Raw genomic sequence first — 19,137 nt, forward strand, 5'->3', positions numbered from 1 at the left:
TTATACGTAACGATATTAAATTTCTTCTCCATGTCCATTAGGTTCCTCGATCGTTGCTTTTACCAATTATTAATCATCGCGTTATTCACTTTTATATTATACTTATCTATTAATTGTAATTGTAGTTACATTTTCCGTAAGTGTCCCAATTACATACGAACGAGAGTATAAATATTTCGTTCGTTTCAAGGCAGACACACCGACGATCTCCTACGTCCTACGTAACATCAACCACCTCTTCCTCTACGAACAGAGAGCAGAGCTAAAGCGTTTCTCGTGGCGAAGATACCAAGGCTAGCAACAAAAATCAAGAAGCCACGCATGAGTCAGGCAATGGGATCGCGTTCTGAAATGAACGATACGAAAGAAGAGGAGAAGGCGCCAGTCAAGATCTGGCAACGACGGTCTGACCGCGGTGCAAGAGCGCGCGACGAAACGAAGCGGATCCCCGCGGATGATTCCTCGTAGGTTCGTTCTCCGGGGCCTTAGCTCCGGTCGATCTCCCTCATTAACATTCGACTCTTTGTCTCTGTCGTTGTCGCGGTCGTCCTACTCCGTAAGGTCGTCCCGGTCGGTACTCGAGATCCTCGCGAGAGAGTTCTTCTTCTCCTTGTGTGCCTCGTCTCTGGTTCGGCTCCTCTTCTTCTTATTTCCCCAACCGGTCGACTTTTAGTAGCCCTCTGCTCGCCTCTCCTCTCCGCCTCTCTTCTCTACAACTCTTTTCCCGTCTCTCGCCCTTCTTCTTCTGCTTCTCCACGCTTCGAACCGACTTTTTTTCCACGCGCCAGCCGGATGAAAGTAAGAAACTCGGTGGATGGCGCGAAGAGCGAAGAGAACCACCACCGAAGAGTATTCCTTGGGTGATTTCGATGTAACCTCCGATGTCCTTCGGTTCTATACGCTATAACGACGATGTTCGAAGGTAGACGCGGGTCAAATGGACGTTAACGTGGCGTGTCGCTACCAATTCGTTCGATTTTCTTCTCCACTTCGTCACAAGTATACGACGACGGACCGTCATAGCGTAAATCGCGCGCGGTCTTTCATGGTTTTCATCCGCGATCGAGCAACGTCGATTATCCTCTTGGTCGTTTTATCTTCCTCGGTAAGCTTGATTTTCATATATATAGTTGGTATTTCAACGGCGAGCCGATGGGGTCCAGGGATTTGAAAGGTAGCGTGGAACCGGGGCAAAAAGAGAGATGCGGCGGGAGGCCGCGCGCGGAGTGCGAGTTTTTTAATTTTATGAGGGACGTTTATCTTATGATTATGTTGATAACTTCTCGGTAAGAGCTCGTAACGTAAATTGAACCTCTGACAAGAATTTCGTGAGTGACTCAGAGAACGGGCGGACCATGGGGAACGTCAAGGTGAAAGCCGGTCGCCAAAAAAACCTACTAACTGTAAATGCCCGAAAATCGATGGCATTAAAGTAAATGGCTGACCTATACCGGGTAGCTGCCATTTCTAAATCGTATCGATTTTGTCGCTTACTAACCGCGATTGATTTATATTCCCATATATCCTCGTCCTCCATCGTCGATGAAGTTCTGCGACTCGAATTCGAAATCATAGTTGCCATCGCACGCGAAAAGGAATAAGAAACACGCATCATAGAATCGCCTTTCTCTCATCCTACACCGGTCGTCCGCGAGATTCTCCGGTTCGCCAGCCGCGGTGCCGCGTGTATAACTTGATAAACAAGTTTACTTGGAGAAGCCGGTATCTTATATATACTCGCTTACACTGGGTGTCCCGAGCAAACTGAATACTAATTGCTGAACCGTTCCATCCGAAACAAAACGTCTAAGCTGTGTTCGATTTAGCGTTTACATCGTCCAGTATCCTTCAACTTGAACCGTAACTTTGTATCAATGGAATTTTATGCCTTTCAGATCAGATCTTGTATATGTGTTACCGAGTGAACTAGATCCACTTGCGGACTGGTTCGGTGCTGTAAAATCGAGACTATTTATGATAAATAAATTTTCGATTTGCCGCTGTTGATATTAATGAGCAAAATAAAATACGTATCAGGTTATTGGGTTGATTGGAACGTTCTGCCGATACTATTTGCTTATATATTTCGTTAGAAAATTTTTTAGAATATATTTTTACGATAATTAAAATTTATATTTTTATCGACAAGGTACAAGATATAGAAACGTGGTGTAATATTATTGGAGAAACGAAACGCTATTGAAAATTTGATTACGAAATTGTTGCGTAATAAAGCAGGAAACAGGGAACGGGTGAGACAAAAGATTTGTCTTGATCTTTTCTTGATCTTCATAAAACTTTCTAACGGGAAGAGTGGTTGATACCGAGAGTCGGATTACACAGGCAGTGCAGGAATATTTTAATAAGAAAAACGAAAAGTTCAACAACTACGAGATAAATGAATTACCACATAAATGGAAGACCATAGTAACAATGTACATTGTGTCGAAGACCGACAATAGAATTTTCTATTAGATGACGAAATAGATGAATTGCCATATAGATGGAAGACGATCCTAAGTAACAATGAATATTGTGTTGAAGACCAACTAATAGAGATTTCAGTTAGTATGGCAGATAGATGGAAGATAATTATAAGTAACAATTAACATCGCGTTGAAGATTAATCAGTATGTTGAAACCATCGGTTCTCTTCTTTTCGAAGAACAAAAACGACAAAAAGCTCTCTAATCGATCTAATATACGATTCCCTTTGGTTTTAGTCTTCGAAGAATTTTAAAATCTTGGACGATCACCCGGTAGATCGTTCGAATCCCGCTGATTCGCGTTTATTAGCATCCCCGGGAGATTTAATTTTCCCGAACATCTCGAATCAGACATTTCTTCCATCGTTTTAAAAACGTTCTAGACAGTCTTGACGTCGTGCACAGTTCGTTTGTAATAAATTTGCAACTGGATCTTTCCATCTTCTTCTTCCCTTTCTTTCCTCCGCTGTCTGGTATTACAGATTCAAAGTCCAGTAGTCGACGAAGCACGATAAGAAGGTGCGAGACTCGAGCAAAGAAATAATGCCGAGTACGCAGACAGGACGCACGCCAGTTGAGATAGCAGAGACGGGAAGCCAGAACGTGTAGACCTGCCCGAGTCGTTCTACATCGGGGATTAGACTCCCTTTTAAACTCCTTGCGCGTGAGCCTCAACGATCTCCCTAATACCCCAGTCACGGAACTTCGTTCAACTCCCTTACGTCCTCGTTTGTTTCGCGTTCAACTCCCTTACGTCCTCGTTCGTTCCGCGTCCAACTCTATATCTATGGTTTCAAGACCACAAACTTCTCAAAGGGTTTTAACGAGAAGAGTTTTCGTAACGCAGAAAGCGCCAAGAGACGTAACGTTCGTGGAATTATCATAATTCCCACCGCATGGTCGTCCTACGGTTGATATCATCGAGGCGCGAGAGACGCGATTATCCGGTGTTTCCATTCGTCACTTCTCAGCTCCGGATCAGCGGTCCCGTAACATTAAATAACACGTGGCGGACACTGGAAATTAAGAGGCAAGATAGCCCCTCGGTTTCCCTCGGAAATGCTATCTAGATAGCGGCAACAGCCGGAATCGAACCCGGGTAGAGCCAAGTAATTTTGCTAATGTCTCGGTCACGACTCGACTTCTGAATCCTTAAAACGGGTTTCCAATCTGATCCTCGGAATCCTGCTACGCTACGTCCCAGATTCCCGTCGCTAAGCCGAACGAAACGGCCGTCTATTACATTAACAACGTCTTATTCGGTGTCGCGATGAAAAATCAGATATCATCTCTAGTCCATTGCGGTTAAGGGAATTTCGTTTTACTTCAAGGAGACAAGCACAAGGCCTACGTCTCCGTCTGTAAGAGAGATTCTGTTCTCTTGTAGCCTGCCCCTCGTAGTCGTCGTCGTCGTATCGTGAACTTTGAACTCGACTGTCGACTCGCGAGTCCTCTAACCGTACGGTGAAAGTTCGTGGCCGGTATCGTTGGATCTGTGAACACCGGTAATACCTCGCCCATAAATCCTGACCCAGCTGATGACTTACTGCTTTTATCTGGCGACCATCCACCTACACTCGGCAGCCGACTTTTAAACAATATCTCACTTCTCGTGCACCTTGTTCCGCGTAAATGTTCGCTTGTACGTACACGCATCGCTGGAATTTAGGGGTATGTAAAGCAGTGCTTCTGCTGACTGGCCTCTTAAAAATGTCTTACTCCCTGTTCCGGTGTGCAACCAGCTCGCGATCAATTCCGTTCTACGTGCTGGCAGCACGTATACCTCTTCTGTATTTCTTCTTGTTTCCTCCTTTTTTCCTTTTATTTATTCGTTGATTTAATATCTATTGGAGGATCGATTTACAATCTGTACATGGGAAAATTGTCTTTCGTTACATTTCCTCCCTTTTTTCTTTTTTTTTTTTTTTTTTGGATTATGAACCAACGATCTACGATCTTGGAAACGCAGGGTAAAGGATCGATATATACAAAAGTTGTCTCTCGCGATAATTACAGAACGTAACACCGTATGAATCGTGAACTTTCTTAGCTTCGGTTCTGCTATTTAAAGTATTTGTACCTTTGGTTAATCTTACGCGGATCTAACGAGAAATCGATGATTGTACTCGTTCGTGGAAAAGGTCACTTGAAAGTGATCAATGATCCTGCGTGCGCGACTACATGCATTTTCTATTATTTGTTTAATTATATCTTCTAATCTGACATTAATTTCCCTCCTTTCTCTGTTATATGTCATTTTTACGTGTAATTCGTTAAATGTTTCTGAAATGTTGAACAAATGTTTAAGTCGATTATTTTACAGGATTAGAAATTGCACGGTTAAACGGTGGTATAGAGAGATCGAATAAGTGGCAAGGCCCGCGTGTTCATTTATCTTTAATCGCACGGTTCATCTCGTCCTGACACGACGCGAAGATGTATGCAGCGTTATCGTACGACTCCTTTCTTGCGCTGGCCGACTTCTTGCCTCTCCTAAAGCTCTTCTCGCGTTTTCTCGTGTTATTGCTCCCAACGTGCCACCTACGTCGCTCGAATACATCCAACCGACAGTCGTTTTATACACGTTTTATTACGTGCGCAGAAATTAATGCCAACTGTTGGCCGACTCGTAAGATGCTAATACATATTTAATAAATAAAGCTTAAGGTGGAAATTAATATTTCAAAGTACAACATTTTTGATACTATGCTATTTGAGATAATGGTTACATGAAAGTTTTACGCATTGACGAAAAGTTGAAATAATTCAAAAATGTAGCAGAGATTGATACACAGAGAAATTTCGATTTCCAAACAATGAAATCCAGCTTGAAGATAATTATCAAGTTTCTCTAATCGGCAAAAAATTGGCCTTTCTTTAGTGATTTTTTAATGATTAAAGCAGACACGCCCGAATACCTGTTGAGGATAATAGGGTAAAAGTTGGCGGCGATATCGGGGTCGTTCGAACGCCCACGGGTTGTCCGCGGGTCGTCGATCTAGCACATCTTTAGCACGTAGTGGCGAGAAACGCGGCGTTATCGTCTTATTTATACGATATAAGCCGACGTTGCGGCTTTCACGTAACGCGTGCACCGCCTTCCTTTTCTTCTTTTTCCCTGCCTTAATCTCGTCTATTACGGTACACGCTGGATTTAAACAAGTTCCTTTATTATCGGCCGTGTTTACCAGACTTCCCCTCAACTTCGCGCTCTGTTACACGCCAGATTTCAATATCAACCCGTGTAACTCGACCTGCCGAAAAAAAACACCCTATCTTACATTTTCTTGTTCACTGTTGAATCTTCATGTTCGCCAGATCTGCAACCTGGACTAAAAGACTTTATCTAATTCGTTCGGTGATAGCGTTCTTTAGTATACAAGGTGTTTCAAACAGTTTTTTGGATGTCAATTGTACGAAGAGTAAGATAAAGAGAAAATTTCCAAAATATCTACATCTCGACCGATTTACCAATTTTATTATTAGTTCGAAATTAATACAGGTATAAATAACAATTGACCAAATTGTCCTTTACATTGACCAAATCTCCTAGCAAAATTTTAACCTGAATTTCTCTCTAACTTTTATTTTCTACACAAAGGATTCTAAACTTTGGAACGATAATATAGTTCGATATAACTGGCGTATTTTTATTTACGGAAACGCTTTACAACTTCTATTCCTGAGGGTTCTAACGATTCCGGTTTCTTTAAAATTTGATCAGCGCGCGACAAATCAACTTTATGTATCTATATAAAATGTATAAAATTACTGTAAGCGAAATTTTTAACCGCTTGTTCAGTACAACCTTTCTACGGATAACTCAAAAATTAAATACAGAGTCTTTATGCCGATAAAGAAATCATTCTCCAGCAATTGTTTAACCAATCTTTCCGATACGACGTATAACACAATACAATGTCTATCATTACTTCCGATAAGATCCGACTAGCTGAAAGATTTTCAAGAACATCCGGCAATAATATAGAATGCGATTTTTTCGCGAAGCTACAGTTAATGGATCGACGGTATGTATCTCAAGGTGGTGATTTCGACGGGGGTCTAGAGCCTGACGGTAATTTTCCGCGCATTATACCTCTCGTTACACCCACGCGAGCAGATCAACGGTTCAGCTGGCGCGTCTTTAGTTCACAACGTGACTGCGCATTATCGCTTCTATATTACGTCCGTGGGTTATTTTCTGTTCAACTTGTACCCTGTTCCCTTTTATTCCATCGCGGGTTCCACGCTGCGCGTCAAATTGTATGTAAATGATCGCGGCCTTCGATCCAGTTCGACTTTTGCTCGTTAGTTTCGCCAGCTGTGAACAGTAACCTGTCGCTCCGAGCACTTGACGGAAATTAAATGGATTTTGTATTAGCCACAACCCTCCTACACTTCTACACTCCTACGCTAGAAAACCGCCAGAAGGATTCTCACCGAAGAGCAAATTTTCGAAATGTTGAATATCTTATTACTTTTTGAAGCATCGTCCCTTTAGCTTCGTGATCAATTAAGTTTTATAATTAGCCAATCTTATACATTGCCATAACTTTTTTACGTCTTGCAAAAACACAGTAAATTTTGTATCATAAATAAAATATTATTCTACGAAAACTAGCAGTGGACTTCATTTAATACTGGGTTAAGCATTAACGAAAATTGCTCGATTGCTCAATTGTTTCGATACTTTTTTAAGGTATAAAAATTGTATAATAAATATACAATTTTTCTCTATGATTGAATATAAATAATTCGATTTGTCCACATATTGTGAAAGCACGTGTTTGCCTAAAGAAAGTTAATATAATGTAAGCGGGCAAATTCTTCTTATTTTGTCTTCTTGCTTCACGTGTTGTAATCCGGTTATACCTATACCTATAATTATCTCCTATCGTTGTAATTGCTCTAAACTTGACAGAAACTAATTTTCCTTCTGTAACACGCGAAACATACGAAAGAAGGAAAGGGGAATGGATAACACGACGCGAGGCATTCTATCGAAAGAGTAAGAGGTAGAATTTTTTAGAAGATGGAATTTTAATTTTTAAGAACAATAATCTCGAACGCGACAAGCAAGATTTATGTACGTCCGTTTCCTGATGGAGCAATCATTTATTCTGCTTATTAATTGATTATTCAGTTCCGATCGCGTACAGGAGATGATATATGACTCGGTACATTACTCCGTTAAGAACAGGAATCTACTAGTCGCGCGTGCATAAATTACCAACGTTGATAACGAAACCCACGCATTTTCTTCAGATCTTGTTTTTCTTCATCTGTTTGGTGTCATGTAGTCGACGCCGATACCTGGAACGGCTAAATAAGCCCGGCGAAAAGAGTTTCTTCACACTTTCAGTCAGATAAAAAAAGAAAGAAATTCCCCACTCCGTAGACGATAAATCCGATAACGAAATGAATTATATTCATGAATAATTCCGTGGAGTTCCCATTCCGTGAACCCGAGAAGAAGATCGTTAGTAATCGTTATCATCGTTCAATATATATCGATGCCGAGTATCGCGAGAAATTCTGTTCGCTATAACCAATTATTTATCTTGACGGTTTCTATATAGCATAATAAATATGAAAATAAAAAAAGTTGAATTTATGTAGTACGTTCCTATGAATCTTGTGACCACGGAATTAAACGATAGTAAAGACAAATTAATTTCTGTTTAAATGAAAAAGTAAATATACAAGAGATCTGCAATCCCAGTGACGGATTAACTCATCTTCCCTCTAATTTATCTATATACATTGTCGGTTATAGATATATGCATATCTACCCGTTGTATTTATTGGAAAATTCTAACAAATTTTACTGTATCTCGTTTGTTTCAAAAGCAAAAGAGAGAAAAAATATTGAAAATGATCTTTCGCAAAAGCTTCACTTTCCAATCGCATAAATTAATCGTTTCTGTCTGAAAATCGATTTTGAGAACACGCTCTTTATCCACCCGACCAAGCGACACTCGACCAAATGACCAACATGGCGTGACCCAAAGTCTCCAGAACTTTCCCCAGACATGGATCCCCTCCGCTGCTGAAATTTGTATCCAGGCAGGGCGGAGAGGGAAAAAGAGAGATATGCTTGAAAATCCACGTGGCCAGGGTATCCAGAAACGGCCAAGAAAGAATGCGGTTACGCGGCATGCAGGTTGCACCGTTGCATCGAACGATGAAGAATTAGATGAAGATAGAGGAACGTGATGCATGGTCACGATTAGTTCAATAGGCGGGGGCCCATTACAGATAAATGTTTACGAGGGTAGGAAACGATGGTGATACGTGAGCAACAGAAAATAAGTATATTATATACATTACGATCGATCTGCGAAGCTCTAGTCGAGACCGATCCGCCATCAAAATTAGGCGCACGAAAACATTTTACGACGAAGAACGTGCCACATTTTCATATGTCGAGGTAGTGCACAATGCCTCGTAAAAGTATTTCAACACTTATCGTAGAAAATTTTTACGTATACAGATATACATTTCGAAATTTCATTAATAATATAGTGAAACACGACTATCGTGATCATACTGCTTAACTACTAGATGAAAGTTTTCTGTAATAAATGTTTAAATATTTTCGTAAACCACGATAGGTCTTTCTCGTTAATGTTCCCTAAAATGTATAATTGGAAATCTCAATTGAATTAGACGAGCGCGAACGTAAGGGAGATAAGTATATTAAAGTGACAAAAACTCGTTAGCAGGGGAGAAAAGTTTTAATTAAACGCTTGAGACAACCGCGATCGAAGTACAATGCTAACCTTTGAACCGATGTGCGCAGGAATATGGCGCGATTTTTAAATATCGATTAAGTAACATTATTGTTATTTAACTCTAACATATTAGATATGTTACCTTTACGACTAGTAGAAAGAATGATTTTAAGAGAAAAAAGATCTATTCGGATAAATGAAATTACGTTGCTAGGTTTGTTTAATTATCAGAACAATGCATCAAACGTAAATTGCTGCACATATATGGCTCGTGTCGCGACAAGTTGCGTGTATCCAGTTACATCACCCTCTGCCTCGAACGCTAATGTTTGCTTTTCGTCCAACCCGTCGTTCGTTATTCGAAAAGGCTAATCAAATATGACGAACGAACTACGAGTTTTCGTTTGAAAAGCGATCATGTTTATATATAATCGATTCTTATATTACCTCAGAAGAAAATCCACCGATTACAGATATATGTATATGTACACTTAATGCGTTCAAAAAAGGCGCTGCTGTTGGTCGAGAAAAAATGGCGGCGAAAGATTACAAGCATAACATAAAAAAATATTTGATCACTTACTTGCGAACCACCCGTTACATCCAGGAACGTTGATGTTCATAGCGTACCGAATGTACGTGAAAACGTATAATTTTGTGAACACACCGCTTCTTCTTAAAGAAACTCGGTCTATACACCATACGCGTTAACTCAAGGCGACACTTTTACCGATTTCTCCGAACGCGCGCGTCTCACGAATTCGACCGTACGAATATTCAAACGTACGCGTTCACCGCAGCGTGTTTTCAGTCCCAGTCAGCTGGTGAAACGAACTGGTGGAATCGGTCAGGGTTCGTCGAGAACAGAGTGGTCACAGTGTAGCTCGTGCCCCGGCAACATCAGCTTCGCCACTATTCCGTGGTTGCACATGTTCCTCGCTATTAAGCAGTCTTCACACTGACCACCACATCTCCGTGCACGTCAACGATCGAGAGTAGCAAAATAATGCACGTTCGATTCGCCGCGGCGACCTGTCACATATGTATAGTTGACAACGAATCAGAACCATGATATCGATTAACAATATCGATTAATCTTAATCGACTACTAGTAACGTTTAACCTTCCAATTTCCGTAGGTATCAACGAGTGCCACTTTTTATTTATCCTATAATATAAGTAGTAGTAATGTAAAAGATAGATATTAGTTATTAGTGATATTTTTCTGATATTCATTCATTCAGAAATCTAACGTACTATGCTAGAACCCTCTTAGATAATTCGACTAATTGTAAGGTTATTAGTGAAATTTTATAAGTTTCAAGTTACAAATTGCCAGTATCAATAAATATCCTTGAACAAGAATAACAAATTAGATAATTAAGAAAACTGCAATTTTTTCACATACAAATTTTTACAAATTATTTTATTATCATAACAGATAATTATGGAGTTATAAGGGAAAACTCTATAACCTGTAACTCGTTTACTGATATTATTGGTTGGTAAATTATTATTTAAAATGGGCCTTGATTAGCGCCTCAATGTGAATACTAACAAAATATTGATATCGTGTAAATAAATGTATAATTTCTAAAAAAAATAAAGGAAAAATATTATAGATTTATTTTAAGATAAATTTTGAAATTTGTTACTTTGTATTGATAAAGATAGAAATTAACAAAGTGTCCTATATTATATTGCGATCTCATTGAAGGGTTAAAGTCGATTTTGATATACAGCGAAAGTGATCATTAAGCATGTGTTTGCACGGAGGCTTGAAACTAACCATTGTTTTTGTCGAATCTATCACGACTCAATGTTTTCATCTTCCTCGAATTATCGAGCCACCTTTCACGACATAGCACAGTTGATTATCTACGTAGGTTTTGCGGACTTAAATAAGACGACATTCTGGACGATCAAAATATAAGATGAATTCGTGACACGCGGTAATCGTGACAGTTCGGTATGCGCGGACGCGAATTCTTGGCGCGCGACAAACAACGTAATGACCGTCAATGTTAACAGCGACGTGCTTCTACTACCAAGAAAATGAAACTAATCGACGCCACAGCCACGGCGGCGGATAGGACGCGTCTGTCCTCTTCTATTTACACACGAAACTCACGACACACACGTTCCTTCGTACGTTGCGCGTAAAACTGGCATTCCAGGTCAAGCGTGCCTGTCGAATTTTGATTCGTCAATTTGGCGCGGGGGGGAGACAATGTCACTCTATCCGATGGAACATTCAAATTTCTAAACTGCGCTCTATATTCATAACATGAATTTTATTAAATTTCACTTTTTTATTAAAATTCAAGTAAATTTTTTTTATTAATAAATTTATATGCTTTTATCTATTACATATGTATATATATTTCAATAAAGATTGCAACTTTACGAATGTCAATCGAATTACACTATACCAAGAGTATAGTATACACGCGTATCGATAAAATGCCAAAATTACACTTTCGAGAAGGAAGGATGAAAAAAAAAAAAAGAATACTCGGTGAATACCTCCATGCAGAAACACGTTTTATCGATACAACGAATCGAATAAAGAAACGTTCTAAAGTTACCTCTGACCGGGCAGCAGGTCCTCGCCGATTAATCGAACTCGAGGGTTTCTCGCCGCCTCCCGACTCGATTCGCTAACTGATTTTAAAATTATTTTCGTCGATTCGAAAATGAGAGTCGTCGCTGGAACCGAACCGCTGGATCGAACATACAAAAAATGTTGTACGCCAAGAGATATAGAAAAGATCCAAGATTTTCAATGGAGAACGAACACCGTTTGATGTATGAACCGAATTCACGCGTAAGCTAGACCACGCGATTGTTATTCGATGTGTGGCCGGCCTAAGAAGAGTACTTAGTTCGCGTAGTTGAGTGCGGGCGTAATAAGACTGCCTGCTGACGGCGGTAGCGCGGTTCGTGCCCGCAAGCGGCAGCAGCCAGGGAAGCCCCTCTACCATGGCACTCTCCTGCAACTCCTCCAAGCAAGCCAGCCAGCCATCCGTGCCGACTTGCCTACCTACCAGGCCTCAGAGTAGGCCCCGGCACACCGCAGTTCCATCCTGAATCGAAATGGTCGCTTTGCTTTCCATGCTTTGCGCGAATCACGCAAGGCCCTTCGGGCACGCTTCGCTTCGGGGGACCGAAAGGGGTCCCCACGTGCTGGATTTTGCCTCCGGCTGCACGGTCGATAAAGAAGTTTAAAATGTCATATATGTCCCCTGCAACGATCTGGCTAACAGTCAAGGTCCATGGGATAAGCAAGGGATTGTGGTATCGCGACAGGTTATTGAAAATCAGACTGCGGTAATCCGAATCCTCGTTTTACGAGACGATGTCACGTGACAATCTAGATATACAAACCGTTCAGAAGCCATATTGATCGACTGCATTAATTGAAAAGCAAAGAAACGCGACGATGCTGCAAACACTATTTTCTTAGATTTACCTTCGAATCTAGATTGTATATACCATCTTTGTCTCAATAAATAAATTTACGGAAGCAAATCATATGTCGTTTAAGAATTGAAGTTTAATCTTGTACCTATGTAATATGTAAAATTGAGAAATCGATAAGAAATGGTTCCGGTCAGTTTGGTTTCTAAGAGATTCATATGATACTGATAAAGGAGTAAGGTTATAACTAGCTTAAAACAGATTAATTCGATTTCACTTTCTTATCGAGAAAATGGCGGTCCGAGCTTCTTTAGATTCTTCAGGAGTATCGGTTTCGTGATTAAAGCCTTCTCGATCGACTCTACCAGCACCTGTTCCTGACTGTACGGCGGAAATGGCATTCCCTCAAGATTATACACATATACAACACCTTCCACATCCGCCGCCACGAGTTGGTTACCATTTGCCGTAAAATCAACCATAATAAATCTGTTGGTGTTGGGTGACGTTGTCACCGACGCAGGTTTGTATATCTTTCGTCTGATATCCCATATACAGATCTCGTTATTGACGATGCTTACTATGATCGTGGAATGGACGGGAGACCAGGCTGCGTATCGAACGCATGCCATTGTTGTGGACATAGTAATCAGTGGATCTGTCAATCCTTCTGCCCAGATTCGAATGCACCAGTCGGCGCCACAGGTTAGGAAGATTTTTGAACAGAATGGAGAGAACATCATCGAGTAAATTGGTCCATCGTGCGCTAGAAAACTGTCTATATGTTGATATAAATAATTCGTGGAACATTTGTAGATACAACCTTCGTCCGTACCCACGAAATAAATGGCACTTAAAGTAGGATGCTTTCGTAGTGCCAATGCCCCAGGGCTTCGACTGATTGATATATCGTAAAAGTTACACTGAACAGTCCTAGTGACACCCGGCAACGTTCCCTCTATCCTATAAACCTTCATAATCATCGATGAAGTGAAATCTTCGACGTATCGATAACAAAACACGCAACCGTCCTGATTGCACGTATAAATTTGTTCTTGGTATTCGTATTGCTCGTCACCTGGCCACCATTGAACTTGCCAGTGCGGAGAAGTCGAAAATGTAGCTTTCTCGCTTCGTCGTACGACATTGAGATCTGGATTGCTTACGTCGATCACCTTGATTTCGCCGTTGTAGTAACCGATAGCAAGTAAATTCGGCCGTTCCCGACTCCAATCGAGGTCTGACACCGGACTATCAAAACTGTAATAACGAGCCGGTACACCAGGATTCTTGGCAGACCAGAGTAACACCAAGCCATTTTTAATTTCTGAATTAACTCGTGCCCCATATCCTACGGCTAGAATGCTTCTGTTAACGTAATTCCAGCGGAATGAAGATACTGGTCTCCCCGAAGTTTCTTCAGAATCGTGAATCCAGAGGAGGTCTGGACTGTACGTGAACTCCAAATCAAGGCTACATGGATCCTGTTTAATCAGGCCGGTGAAACGCTTTTGAGCGTGAATGAAAATGTTGTTCGATATTATACGCTCCATTACTCGTACGGCATTCCGGAAATTGATATGTTGGAATATATATATCTGCTGTTGCTCGGAAGTCTTCTTCTCGTAAATTTTTGATTTTGGTAGTTTAGCTTTCAAAGCCTACGAAAAGAAAATTAAACTTAATTGTTTGGTATGTCTGTAAAGAAAATAAGCCTTTTATGATATTAAAAACTATTCAAACCTTTGATTGCAACATTTCTTGCAAAGATTCCTTTCTATGTACGACGAGCAAACCATTTTTTTCAATCATCAATTCAGGGGCGCCATAAGCGTCGTACATTACCCAATTATTCACGAACATGCCTCGATTTTTACGTCTCCTTCTGCTGAGGTGCGTTCCTTGAGATTTCGTAAGCACTTGCATGGTTTGAGTTTCGGTATCTATTAATTTTCTATTCGAACCAGGTCCTATCGTTTTATATTCGTAATTCTCGTTCTCTTCTTTAACCGCTATACCATCTGGCGTAAGTAAATCAGCAGTTCGAGGCTGTATATCGAAAATGAAGAACGTCTCCGTTTCCCTCAAAGTGAGCGTCACGGTATCGGGTCGAATTAAGAGAATATTTGGATCTTCGCTGAATAGGCCAAAAAATGTCGAGGATGTAATTTCTATTCATTAATGTGAAATTATAATAAAATGTCAATTATAATAAAACGTTAATATTAATTCTTTGTGGATCTGATATGTGTATAATTTATTTATATAAGCAGAAGTCATATATGTACATGTTCATGTATATTTTTATTAACATCTTTAAGTAATAGATACGTCCCCAAAGAGTCAATACGTATCATAATCCTAATAACAGCCTTAAAATTCTTAAAATATCTTATTTTATAAATTATAAATTAGCTATTTAATGTTTCTAAAACACCTTTTTAAACTACGTATATAAAATTTTATAATATCTAATTATAATACTCGTACCCAAAATTACCTAGGTAGATAAAATTGAGGAGGAACTTTATCTTCATCATCATCATCAAAATCATCTGTTTGAGTGGATAATAAACTTTCAAACAGGATATCATCCGTTGTCATCGAACCGGAAGGAACTGAGGAGGTTCTGATGATCGTAGAGGAACTTTCTTTTACTGCAATGCTTAAACCGGAAAGGATGGACAGTGTACCGACACTGCCGGTCTGGGATAATCCGATTGTTTCGAATGCAGTTATCTGTTTCTCGTCAAGCGAACTGTAGGTTGGATGGCTCAGTAATTTTGGAGTGACATCAACGTCATCCTCTATCACGCGGAGTGCCTGACGTTGTTGTAAAATAACTGAGGTTAGGTTTTTGCCCGCGATCTTACGCGTCTTTCCTGCTGCGTTGAGCTTAAACTTCGACGAAATTGGGCTTTCGAATCTGCTGCTTTGATCCCTCGAGGTAATTTGTGGAGATCCTACTTCGTTTACTTTCATTCTAACAAATAATTGTTTTCATGTTGTTATACCTTCTATCACATGTCTGTATATACATTTACTAAAACTCGGTAAAAGGTTTCATTTCGTTGATACCTGTAACTGTAGTCGATTATCCACAAGCAAATAGAATAATTACAAAGTATTGAAAATTAAAGTATACTTTGGCATTATATCATGCTGAGAACCAGTCTCATTAATTACGCCTTTTATTTTTCATGTTGAATGCTTTTACTTTGTTATTAGACAATTTCGTCATGTTACAATGGAGAACGTATTGAACCGTACAGTCAATTCCATGGTGATAATAGAAATCAATTTTAGACACAGTTTTGTCGATATTTTGGACTGTTTATAAAAATTGTTATCTTTTAATTGTATAATACGATGTTGGTAAATATACATGAATTTTGAGTACTTTGTTATTGTTCTACGTGTGATTTATGAAAACTATTAATGTATGATTAAATGACTGATTAAATTCATTAATTTATTTATATCTCTTTTCATTTGATGCATTGGCATTAGGATCATCAATCAAGTAATTAATATAAAATGAAAAATGTTCATTATAAATACACATTGTTTTTTTATTATTATATATTTATGTAATAATATTTTTCATTTAAATTGCACCTACCGCGCGCTCTCTTAGTGTATCTCAGAAGTTAATCGAATCGTATCAGGTGTACGGTTGGTAAAAGGAAATTTTGCGATTGTGTTACGACGTTAATCAAGTAGTGGATTTAAATAACCATATTAAGATTACGGCAGAATAATTGTAACGGTAGTCGAAGTTACAGTTGGAAATAATAAAACGCAAGCCGTTTGTACAAGCAATTGTTAGCGATAACATTACCATAGATAAATACAAACGCATTGCTGATAAATCTCTTACGTGTTGTTTCGAACATCCGCTTCGTGAAAAATCATGAAAATTATTGAATAGCACTTGCGCAATTGCGGTTACGGTGAACCTGATATATCAGATCATTTTGGAAGCAGAGTTAAGTTTGCAGAGGAATATATTGCTGACGAAGGCTCCGCAGTCAAAAGACTAAAGTAAGTGACATGAATTGTGTCAGCAATGGCAGATACAACTCCATTAGTATTTTGATCAGGCTTTCGATCTCTGGTTGCCAAACACCACCTAGTGAACATTAATCGCCGTTCAATATTCGAATATTTTCAACAAGTATCATTTCATATGTGACAGCTTATTGCTTTCTGTAGGGAATATACTAGACACAATTAATTTTCCTTGTATCTTGACTTTTGCGTTTCTATCGTGGACATATGACATATGACTTCCGATTACACGGATACATAATACGTCAGACAGAAAAATACGATGTTAAAATAATTATAAATGGAAATTTCATATTTATACGAACTGCATAATCTTTAATATTTTACGTTTTCAATGAATGTCATTGATTTCTTAAGATAGCTTTTTGACATTTACGTTTACACAAAATGTCAGTAATTTCGTAAAATTGTTTTTCTTTCCATGCGATAGTGTCGTCAGTGTCAGGTGATAAGAAATATACATACATTGTTCAAATCTTCTTTTCCTTCATATTATTGTATATCAATACAAATTAATGTTATACAATTTTCACTTTTACTTGTTAAGTTATATGTGGAAGCATTTTTACATTTTAAATAAACAACCTTGTGAGTTTTGATATCTTGTAAGCTCTTGTTAAGATCAATTGTATTTACATTAAGAGTTCTTCGATATGAGTGCCACAAGGGAACAAGCAGGGCCATCCAAACCATGGGATTCTACTACAGAAGAAAAAGAAAAGGATAATCGAACTTTTGAATGCAATATATGTCTTGATACTGCAAAAAATGCTGTTATCAGCATGTGCGGTCATTTATTTTGGTAAGGATATTGTCAATACATTACACATTTACAATATATTTTATGTTTCAATATCTTTGTAATAACAGATATCATATCATACATTTATATATGTACTTATTTGTATATATTTAGTTGGCCTTGTTTGCATCAATGGTTAGAGACACGTCCAACAAGACAAATGTGTCCTGTCTGTAAAGCTGCGATCAGCAAGGATAAAGTCATTCCATTATATGGACGTGGAGATACAAAACAAGAAGATCCAAGGTATATTATACTTTTGTTTCTTACAATTATATATGATCGATTTGACAACATATTTAATGTTATATTTTATTGTTTTAGGAATAATGTTCCACCACGTCCTGCTGGGCAAAGAACAGAACCTGAAAATAATATTGGATTTTCTAGTTTTGGGTTTGGAGAAGGTTCTTACATGTCATTTGGTATCGGAACATTTCCATTTGCATTTTTAACATCTACACTTAACTTTGGGGAAACACGACCAACCGCAGGTAAAAATGTTCTTCACAAACTAACCTTATGTGTATGATTACTGTCTAATAAGATTGAATTAAAATATGTATTTTTACATAGCTGCTAGAGGAACACCGCAGTATGAAGAAGAACAATTCCTTTCGAAAGTATTTCTATGGGTGGCTTTGATATTTGTTTGTTGGCTCTTGATGGCATAACATTTTGTTAAACCATATTACTTGCTCCATATCTTGTAATCCTACACCACTTGCTGAATTGATTCATTACATTTTTATTAATACATCGATCTTTCCTCGTTTGTGTAATCGTTTGTTACTCGCTACAGTAACTATACCTGCTTGAATAAACAAACGGATTTTGTCAGAGCTATAATAACACTTTTATTTGTACGTATACGCGTATATACACATGTATTTTATTTGTACATAAGTATATTCAAGCAGATAGTTTTCTTGTTTTTAGGATTTCTGAAACATATTATTATGATATTTATGTATATATCACCTTTAGATACGTAAGATATATCTACTCTATGAAAAAATTTACGATTGGTTTAAGAAAAAAACCTAATGATTACATTTATTATATCAACGTGGACCTATACGGTTTTTATTAATTATTAATATAAATAGTGTATATATAATCTATAGTTTTTTAAACAGATTAATAACAAACGCAAATTAAACAAAATAAAAATAAATATATCGCTATATAATATGTAATACTGTAATATATCATTATTATCAATGAAAGTATGTATACTAGTAGTTTATAAATCTAGCTTATTTATTTTTCTGCTTTTATTTGTATTGCGGTTATGGAAATAGAAGGGAAGACAATTACAAAACCGGAAAATTATGATTATATAGTCAAAGAAGCCAAGTTTTTTGTATTCTTATTCAATGAGTGACAAATCATTATACTGAATGGATACCAACATTCCATATACAGTAATATTGACACTGGAAAGTTGATTGACTTGAAAGTGTAGCGTTTTTAATTTAATTTAATATCGTTGTCATTCGTTAAATATAATTCTTATAAATTTAAATTAAAATAATTTTTAAAAATCTAATATTGTAAACTGTCTTACATGTTTATTTAATATCTTGCTGCTAAAATAAATTAGAGGTGAAAAAATGTAACT

The 19,137-nt window shown here is 38.3% G+C and overlaps 3 protein-coding genes across 5 annotated transcripts in view; 1 reads left to right on the forward strand and 2 right to left on the reverse strand.

Moving 5' to 3' along the window:
• The window catches only part of LOC132905577 (uncharacterized), an 83,747-nt gene extending 71,203 nt beyond the window's left edge, over nt 1-12,544 (reverse strand). The window contains exons 1-2 of one of the 2 annotated variants that reach the window (XM_060957050.1): nt 11,809-12,544; nt 9,804-10,252 (exon numbers count right to left, since the gene is read on the reverse strand). The gene's annotated coding sequence lies outside the window, so the exon portion shown is untranslated. Of the gene's footprint in view, nt 1-9,803; nt 10,253-11,009; nt 11,381-11,808 lie in introns of those variants that run through there. The other variant, XM_060957051.1, reaches the window with a different exon arrangement.
• A 212-nt stretch (nt 12,545-12,756) lies between these two features.
• LOC132905570 (dynein axonemal intermediate chain 4) lies at nt 12,757-15,931 on the reverse strand. Its single transcript, XM_060957036.1, has 4 exons — nt 15,719-15,931; nt 15,141-15,623; nt 14,384-14,777; nt 12,757-14,301 (listed from the first exon to the last, which is right to left on the reverse strand). The coding sequence occupies exons 2-4, from the start codon at nt 15,620-15,622 to the stop codon at nt 12,922-12,924; spliced, it is 2,256 nt and encodes a 751-aa protein (XP_060813019.1). The 5' UTR covers nt 15,623; nt 15,719-15,931; the 3' UTR covers nt 12,757-12,921.
• A 411-nt stretch (nt 15,932-16,342) lies between these two features.
• LOC132905591 (E3 ubiquitin-protein ligase RNF185-like) lies at nt 16,343-19,135 on the forward strand. 2 transcript variants are annotated; one of them, XM_060957067.1, is made up of 5 exons: nt 16,343-16,684; nt 17,354-17,513; nt 17,628-17,759; nt 17,838-18,007; nt 18,090-19,135. In XM_060957067.1, exons 2-5 carry the CDS (start codon nt 17,365-17,367, stop codon nt 18,185-18,187), a joined length of 549 nt encoding a protein of 182 aa, XP_060813050.1. In that variant the 5' UTR covers nt 16,343-16,684; nt 17,354-17,364; the 3' UTR covers nt 18,188-19,135. The 2 variants fall into 2 exon arrangements, with proteins under 2 accessions (XP_060813050.1, XP_060813051.1); XM_060957068.1 differs by lacking the exon at nt 16,343-16,684 and adding an exon at nt 16,721-17,156.
• Nucleotides 19,136-19,137: the final 2 nt, after the last annotated feature.

The sequence above is a fragment of the Bombus pascuorum genome, chromosome 3 (genome assembly GCF_905332965.1).
Source record: "Bombus pascuorum chromosome 3, iyBomPasc1.1, whole genome shotgun sequence".
In the NCBI taxonomy this organism is placed as follows: Eukaryota; Metazoa; Arthropoda; class Insecta; order Hymenoptera; family Apidae; genus Bombus; species Bombus pascuorum.